At 50.2% G+C, this 9,098-nt stretch overlaps 1 protein-coding gene across 7 annotated transcripts in view; it reads right to left on the bottom strand.

Moving 5' to 3' along the window:
• Window positions 1-202: 202 nt before the first annotated feature.
• Window positions 203-9,098, bottom strand: part of Atp2b2 (ATPase plasma membrane Ca2+ transporting 2) — a 157,961-nt gene continuing 149,065 nt past the window's right edge. For 3 of the 7 annotated variants that reach the window (XM_023705294.1, XM_004625029.2, XM_004625031.2), the window contains one exon: window positions 203-3,333. In XM_023705294.1, coding sequence (XP_023561062.1) covers window positions 3,022-3,333 — 312 coding nt within the window. In that variant the 3' untranslated portion in view covers window positions 203-3,021. Of the gene's footprint in view, window positions 3,334-5,972; window positions 6,028-9,098 lie in introns of all 7 variants that reach the window. The other 4 variants (XM_023705302.1, XM_023705296.1, XM_023705301.1 and 1 more) reach the window with 3 other exon arrangements.

Raw genomic sequence — 9,098 nt, 5'->3', positions numbered from 1 at the left:
TAAGTTGGTGAGCTCGGATCTCAGAGTGAGGGTGGACACCTGCTCTGGAGTTCTGGTGCAAAGACAGGAAAGAAGCTCGGGGGACACCGTGGTCCCCATGCAAGGGTGTACACGGCAGAGGAGATATTCACTAGAACATCAGACATCCACTAATTTTTTGGGGCTTCTTTCTCTTTCTTTCTTTCTTTCTTTCTTTCTTTCTTTCTTTCTTTCTTTCTTTCTTTCTTTTTGTAAAACCACAGACATTTCAGAACCACACTGAGGAGGCAGAAGAATCAGCAATCGAAAGCATAACCATTGCATAGTATTAAATGAACAGAGATGGTGAGTTCTTTATTTACAATTGTTGTCTAGATAAAAAAATTCATAAAAACAGATGAATGGTCATAAATTATTGACCCCCTAGTGGGGTGAGTTGCCAAACGTACCCCATGCTGCTAGATATAGGACGCAGAGTGCAAGCTTTGTGTACTACAGTGAGTTTTGACAAACCATCCATTTCCTGTGTGCGTGCGTGTGTGGATGTGTGTGAACATATGAGTGAGGGGGCACATGTGTGATCATCCTTCCTGACTCGAAGAGACGGATGTGTGTGTCAGGCATTCTTGGTGCTTTCAGGGCTCCCTGCACACTGCTTGGGGATGCCTCCGCAGCACAGGGAGCCTGGCGTGGAATCCGACGGTCTGGAGTGAGGTCACGGATGCATGGTCAAACAGAGAAAGGGAAGATGAAAAAAATGAGAAGGGAAATTCCAAAAAACCACGGCGCTGCAAGCTTTCCAGGCTGCACATCCATCCGTCCTTGGAGGAGTGCGGCAGGCAGGCGTTGGTGGTGTTTGTACCAGAATCTGTGAGGGCTGGTAATGCAGTGTGGCTGGGGATGCAGTGTCCTCCGATGGATACATTCAGAGAGAGTTCTTCACAACATTCAGGCGGTGCTCTCTTGCACAGAAGGTCCTCCTTACAGAGAGGTTATGCCGGGTGGGATTGGCTGACTTTGAACCCCAAACCTCTCAGGTTTTCCATAGCTGTTAGACGTAGGCCTCCCAGCTGACTATGGCTCTGTTCCCAAGTGGCTCTCATCTTGTTAGTGGAAGAGTTCTCTGGGCCTGGAGGAGGGCGGAGGCAGGCTGACACTGAGCAGTCACGGGGAGGGTCAGCATGAGGAATGGATTTTGCAAGCCAGGTGAAAGTGTTTGGTTTTCTTTGAAGCATGGGACATCATCATCAATCATGGTATTCAAAATGTCTTTTGCACTGTACAAGTTTATGGAAAAAGATCATATGCCGAAAAATCTCAAAGCAAACTTTGTATTAAATACAAAAGTTCTTTTATGAAAAAAGCTGAGACCCACAAAGTGCTTAGCAGTTTAGAGGCCGACAGACAATTCAATGAGCTCTTATTAAGTGGGATTACTAGTGCTGTTATTGTCTTGGGGAAAATAACTGCCTTTCTCACCTGTGACACGGAAGGGTTCAGAATGGCTTTCTGTCTGGGGACGCAAGACTTGCTGTTAAAAGGCTACAGTATATGTTGTGACTACAGGAAGACAATTTGGTTTAAAAAATCACACTGAATCCATCTCAATATATACATCATAAGGTTCATTCGGATCGAAATAGTGCAGAGAAAAAGGCTATTCTTTTTCAAAAATAAAAATAAAAGCAGCAAGCTATACCAAGCTTCATCTGATATGCCAACAACTCCTATGCCACCCTTTATAAAGAAATAAACCTTTAATTTACTAACTAAAAAACAAAATCAACACAATACCATTTGTAAAATTTTATCACTGCCTCACCCTCTCTACAGACAGTGCCAAAGTCAACCTATTTTGGAAATGCTCCTGGTAAACTCCAGAGAGTTTCATCGAGAGAAAGCCTTTGCCTAGCACCTTGCAGACTCTGACACCCATGGGCTGAGCTGGGCACTTGCGTTGCAAATGCAGGACCTTCTCTCCTGCTCTCCCTTTGTCTACGGAGCGTGTTGGTAAACCCTGCGGGATGGATCCTCAGTAGCACTGGCTTTGGCCTGAGCCGTCCACAGTAGTAATGTGATCGAAACGGAAACAGCAGGCAAAAATAAGAGCATGGCTATTGTAAAACATCAAGGATGCAATCCGGGGAGGTGTCTGCGGGGCCAAGCTGTTTTCGTAGCATCTCAGCCACCAGTGTTCTTGGACCATACAAATAGCCAAAGACATTATCTACAGGTTTGTAAACAAATTACATTCTTCTCTTTAGGACATAAATAAGTTAAAATAGAGCAATTTAAGCAGAAACAAGGCAACATGCCGGCAAAGAGACTTTATATATCCATGTATATATATATATTTTATATATATATGTATATATATATATATAATCTCTACCTATCTATATGGACGTATACAGTCCTGGAGAAGTATACGTTGATATAGATATAAAGAAATGGATATAACCTTGTGTCTATGAGTTCTTCAGTTCCATTGGTGCAAATCTATTAGGCGAATTAAACTCTGCAATTTCAAAAAGTTATTAAATTAATCTATACAACTGAGACCATGCTGTGCAAGCATTTCAAAAACTCACAGACCAGTGGATTAGATAAATAGTCTCAGAAAAGAGTCTGTTTGAAGTTCCCGCCTAAGAAAACAAACAAACAAACAAAAAAACCCTCCCAGCCCCCCAAACACCCAATGAGGGGAGGATCGAAAGTGTCCAGTACATTCATGCGGGGACGTGGTGGCCGGCGGTGCATGGCTGGTCCGTGTCTGGGTGAGAGCCAGGAAGGGATTGTTTGGGAACCCTTCTCTCGCTCTCAGTGCTCCCAGGGGAAGTCCGCCCCTTGCCTTGAAGTGAAAAAGAGTTCAAACAGCATCGCAGCCAGGGAGAGGGTCTGTGGGCGGCAACGGCGGTTTCTCTCCAGTGTTTGGTTTCCTTGTTGCTCCTGCTGCGTGGAGAGCCGGGGCTGGAGGGTGCCCAGGAGACAGGTGGGAGTGGGTCTGTGGGGGTGGCCAGCAGGTGGGCGACAGGTCCTCAGCTAAAGCGACGTCTCCAGGCTGTGGATGGGGCTCCCTGGACTTGAAGAGGTAGCTGATTTGCTCGTGTCGGTCGTCAGGTTGATCCCACTGTCGATGGCGCTGTTGTTCTTATTGAGTGATGACGGCGGGCTCGAGTTCTGCTTGAGCGCGGCATCTTCTTCCAGGTCCGTGTCATCGATGAGAGGGATGTGGGGCTGTGAATCTTCGATCCGGAATTCAGGATGAGCCATGAAGTTATGGATGGAGGTTCTAGACTCAGGCTTTTCTAACCCTTCATAGAGAGAGCTACGGAAGGCCTTCACGACGCGGATCTGCAAGGGAAGCACAGGGTCAGGGCGTGGGGCGGGTTGCAGCCGGAGCAGAGCAGAGGGCGCAGCTCGAGGGCTCGGCCGGAGTCCACGTCGCTGTTACGACGGGGAGAATGGCAAGGGCTCAGGTTGTGTGAATCCATGAGTTGTTTTTATTAAATGGCTTTGGTTTTGGTCAGAACTACAGTAGGAAGAAGGGCAGGAAGGGTCACCGAGCACTGTCAGAGATGCTGGGGCCCTGCAGCGAGGGGAAGCAGAGTCCACTCCAGCGGGTACCTCGACCTAGGAAGAGACTGAGTCTTGGTAACCTCCCGGCAGAGCCCGACCATGCAGCAGGGAGTGGGGCCGAGGAGAGGCTATTTTTTTTTTTTTTTAATGAACATTAAAAAAACAAAAAACAAAAACAACAAAACAACCCACACACAGTTAAGAAACCAAACTACATGGAACAGGTTATGTGTCACACAGAGAAGGAACAGGAAGGAGCGACAGGATGTTATAATGAGAAAAGACACACAGAGGCCAGACGAAGAACAGGACATCAAACCAAGGCAGCGAAGCGACCAAAGCCAACTCAGGGCTTTCTGAGGTGCAGAGCAGGGGCAGCCAGGAAGCACAAGGAGCTGGGGCGTGGTGACAATCGGGAGAGAGGGCATGCCATGTCCGATCCGGGAACCACACAGCACACACAGATGGACACACACCACACTCGGCAGCCTGGACAATGTGAAAGGTAGTCATTTGTACCCAGCGTTTCTTTCCTTCATGCATGTGGGAGGTAAACACTCGAGTATAGACTCCAAGCCCTGGCCCGTTATTGCAGCTTGCTTAGGGGTCCCTTATTTCCTGGGGGTATTTTGTTTATTTCTTCATTTTGTGCTTTGAGAAAACACAAAACTAAAAAAATGAGGCCAGAATCATATGGCCAAACCCAGCCCCCGGGGCGGGAGGTTCTGGGAGGGGGCGGGGTGAATGTGGAACCGAGCTACAGGAGAGCAAGGTGCTTTCCCTTCCTCTGCGAACCCGGCTTCTGGGCCTCAGTCTTCTCAGCCCTAGAACAGACGGAGGCTGGACTGGGGGTCTTCAGCACTAGCTGACAGCGTCCTGGGCAGGGGAGCAGGAAGCCCCCAGCCAGGTCCTGGCCCTGCCACTTCTCGTGCCTCTCCACTCTATTCTGTCCTGCATACAGGGTGTGGAGTGGCAGGACCCTCAGCTGGAAGACAGGTGTCCCTTCTCTGGGTCTAGGGACTGGGCCTATCATTTCAAAGATCTGATAGGATTGGGGACAAAAAAGTGCCGCTACCTCTCTTCCCAGGACTGACTCAGAGTGGAACAAGAGAAGGAGAAAACAGGCAACCCCCTGAAGGTGGAGCCTTGGGCTGCTGCCTTGCCTGCTAGGGACAGAGCCTTTGCAGGAGACCTGAATTCTGGATATGAGCTTTAGCAAAACCCAGGTTTGCTCTCCTTGTGCTGGCTGGGAGCCCCTTCTCCATGATGGCTCTCCTGCTAGTTCTCAGTGTCACAGCTGAGGTCCCGTTTTCCCCAAGGGGCAGGTGTCAGGCTCATGATTTCTCTTCTGCCCTCTAAGTCAGAGTATACAAAGAAAACTGTAACACTTCACAGTCTCCCTTCTTGGTCTCAGGCAAGACGGTGTGGTTTGGCCTCTTTCCTCAAGTTTTCCACCTTTGCTGTCAGCCATCACTTATTAGTGCTGATGTTTGCTTGTTTTCTAAAAAGCATCTCTTTCCCTTTGTCTGCTTATGTGCGGTGGGCTGGGAATCAGAGAACCCCACTTGCTGGAACTGTGCATTAAGTAAGAGGTAGTAGGTGCCAGGAAAGTGCTGGTAACCACTGCCTCAGAGCTGGTGCCCGGTGAAGGCTGCGTGGGCTGCCCTGAGGTCCTTGGCCTCTGGAGTCCCTACATGTGGCTCTGTAGAGTTTATTAATATTTTGATGTCCTGGTAAATGTGCCATGGCACTCTGAAATGAGACCAGAGCAAAAGAGGTGCCATAGGCTCAGCTTCTTATCTGCCAAAGGGAGCAGCAGCAAACACTATTGTCATCAGCAAGTGCTCAGTGTTTCTGAGGCTGCTTGCAGTCAGATGTGGCTGCGACACCTCACATGTGCATGGGGAAGGGGACGGTAGCAGGTCCCTGTCATGTGACTCACAATGTAGGGGGACAACACACAATGAGATGAGGCCCCTCTGCCCTTCCCCTGGGATGGAGACAACAGAAGGAATGCACTGCTCTGGACAGGACTGTGGGGACGAGACTTTCCGGGATGCCCGCCATGGCCCGCTCAAGTCTCCACTTCGGCTCTCTCTGCGGCTGAAATGGAAAAATATGGAAAGAAAAAAAATACTCTTCCATTTCCTCTCCTTGCCTACCTCGGAGATGGGACCCTGGGAGTGGAGGCCATGTCAGGGCATGAGGGCAAGGAAAGAAGACCCAGCAGGGCTTTGGGGCCTGGTTGCATTGGCACAAGGGCAGGGGCCTCGCGCACAGCTGAGGCTCTGAGGGGTGCACAGGGCCCGTGCTGAGATGGGCTCCACATACTCGAATGTTTACCCGGCTTCAAGGAAGCCAAGAGTCTGGGATTGATTCACATTCATTTCAGGCTCAAGATAAAGACTCACAACCTCTTTTAATTTCACTCTCTCTTGCTGAACTCTGTGTCCAGGGTTCTCTAGCCCTCTAGGGAAACAAACACAGGGAATATTCAGACAGTGGAGAGGTCTGGGCCCCCCAAAGCAAGCCATTTTCTCACCAACCCAAGGTCATGCTAAGTTAGCCACCAAAACACTAATGAAAGGCCCAGTTTTCTTTCCTTTTCCTGTCTTCTTTTTTCCTCCCATCAGTGTGAACTCCATGCCCTAGCAGTTCTAAGAACCAGGAGTCTGGGGGGGAGTTATGGCAGGGGTGTGCTATCTGTCGAGTGAACTGTGGTGTCCAGAATGGGGTCTGGGGCTGGCTTGGGGGTCCTGTGCTTGACTGAGTGCCTGTGAAGGAACGGGGCCTTTGCTGATGAAGACAGAGCCTGCCACAGACTTGCTGAGGGCGAAGACAGCTTGAGCTGAGCTGGGATCTCCTGGGAGACAAAGTATGGTGTCCTGGCCTTGGAAGAGACAGTGATCACCAGTGGGAGACACAGATGGCCTGGGGAATGCCACCAAAGAAACACCTTCCTGCCTGTTGGGTCCTGGAGCACTGAGTAGCAGCAGTGTAGAGTGGGAGGGAAGCTAGAAGCTGCAGACAGACTTCTGACAGATCCTGAGCAGTGACATCTTGGCCAAGTTTGGGTCTTTTTTTTTTTTTTTCCTTCAGTACTGGGGATTGAACTCAGGACCTTGCGCTTGCCAGGCAAGTGCTTATTCTACTGAGCCATCTCCCTGGCCCCTGGGTCTTTCTGTTAATGGACACAGTGGCACAACCTTCCCTCCTGCTTCAGAACTGTGGAGTGGGGACGAGTGAAGAGCACTGGGGGTGGCCACCTACTTACTGGGAGAGAACAGACTCCCTGTGAGTGGGGAGGTAGGGAAGAGCATGGGCATGCAGCAGATTCCCTCCTGAGCATGCTGGTTCTACCCTGCTGGGTGCCATGCTTCTGAGGGGCACCTGTCTGCCTGGCACCTGCACTTTCCAGTGGTGCTATGTGGGGATGCCACTGTGCTCGGGGACTGTGTTCACCTGTGTCGTGACCTACAAGTCAGTTCCCAACACATACTACCCTGTGATAGGCCTCAGTGGTTCCACTTGTCCTAGGGAACAGAGCCAGCAGGTATTTCTGCCTCATGTGACACACATGGCTGGCTTCCTGTGCTAAAGAATCCCCAGGAGGAAGATGCTGCTCAGAAGATGTGGCTCATTTCCCCTCCTACCTGGCTGGGCCCTGTCTTTACTTCCTGGTCAACTGCTTCACACCCCCCTGGGGTAAGAAAGAATTGGATTCCAGAGGGACCTTGCCCACTACCTAGTGTCTTCAGTCCTGGGAAGACAGAGGTGGTATTATAGAAACTGAACAGAGGACTAGGGGATATTTGCAAAGTGTTTACATTGAGACTGCACTGACCACAGGGCAGAGATCCCCTCTGGAAGCCAGTGCCCTTGGACAGGAGGATGGCCAGGCTTCAGAGCCCATGCCCAAGAAGGGATCTGAACTCTGAATTCTAAAGCAGAGGGTGGAAGTGGGAAATGTCTAGGAGAGCTGCAGGTGGGGCTGGGGCAAGGGAACGGTGTATAAACAGCCCTGTAGAGGCATTTAAGAGAATGAGGGGTCTCTGGCAGGGTCAGCTGTGAAACAGCTTCTGCTTAGAGTCCTTTGCAAGACTGTTCCAGAGTGAGGACATGGGTCACATGGGCTAAAGGAGATGGATATGGCTCGGAAGGAGATGAGTATAAATGGGCATTTCTCTGAAAGTGAAGAGCTGTTACAGGATTGGCCTCTTTGGTTTTACAAATGACCAAGAAGAAAAGGTGAGGATAAAGCTGTAAGGTAGGAAAGGCCAGCTCCTTCTTCTAGCCAATGTGAGCTATGATGAGGGTCAACTGCAGGAAGCTCTCCGAGGGTGTACTGGTGCCCCAGGAGGTCACACAAGGTCTATTATGACCAGCAACAAGAGCTACGACTCAAGAATGAGGCCAAACCAGAATGCAAAAAGAACTGAGCTCACACCCAGAAGCTAGTCTCCTGGTAGGCAGAGCTAGCTAGGGGGACTCAGGAGTCACTGACAGAGCGTCTCCATGCTAGAGCATTTGCTGATAGCACTTCAGGACAGGTGGTGGTGCGGGGCAAGGCCAGAGCTAGGCTGCCATGGGGACAGGGTGGAGGAGAAAGACAGGGTCGAGCCTCCTGCTAAGGCAGGGGTCGCTGGTCTGAAGGGAGAGGAAGATGGGACAAAATGTTTCTGCCCTGAGACAGCCTAGAAGTGATCTCATAGGGACAGTGCCCCATGGTACGGTAACTCAGACACCATGTGCACAAATACATCCCCCTTCATCTTCCCTCAGCTGGTCACCACATTGCTGATTCTGTGCTAATGAATGGACACTTAGGCATCCTTCCTGTATACTGGGCAGAACGACATCCACAGAAAGGTGACAGGCATGAGCACAGGCCATTAGCAGGCTCTGTGGCCTGTGCTTCCTGTCAGAGGGGTACAGGGGAGGAATCCTGTCTAGCATGCAGGTCATGCTCAGTGGCAGGGGACGAATGCGATAACTTTCCTAATGCAAGTAGAGACTCTGAAGTACCAGGGCCTAGAGTCTGTTTCTCCTCAAAGGTTGAAGATTGGTATGGATAAAAGACACAGGGAATCTACTCTTTTTTTTTTTTTTTAAGACAGACACTTGCTATGTAGTTCAGGCTGGCCTCAAACTCACAGTGATCCCGCTGTCCCAGCCTCCTGTACACTCAATATCTATTTGAGATCAGAATTAGGGGCCCCTTAGAAAGATAAAGCAGGAGGCAGATGGTAAGTAGAGACTCATTCTCTCCAGGGGCTGAGGTCCAGGGAAGGTCGAGACAAAGCTAGAAATAGGTGGGTCAGAAGTGGTGGTATGAGGGGGTGAGCTCCTTGGGAGAGAGAGGCAGGAGAGGTGGTCAGGCTGCTCCTAAGTTAAAGGGAGGTTGGATGCTGCAGGTAGACCAGAGCCTTCCAATATGGGGGAGCTTGACCTACCATTTTCCACTTATGGTCAGCTGGTGGGGTCAGGAGCCTTGTCCTTTCTGGGAAAGCACAGAACTCCTTGGTGTGCCACCCTCCGTT

The sequence above is a fragment of the Octodon degus genome, unplaced genomic scaffold (genome assembly GCF_000260255.1).
Source record: "Octodon degus isolate 3935 unplaced genomic scaffold, OctDeg1.0 scaffold00008, whole genome shotgun sequence".
Taxonomy (NCBI): Eukaryota; Metazoa; Chordata; class Mammalia; order Rodentia; family Octodontidae; genus Octodon; species Octodon degus.
This window is presented reverse-complemented; position numbering and strand designations above follow the sequence as displayed.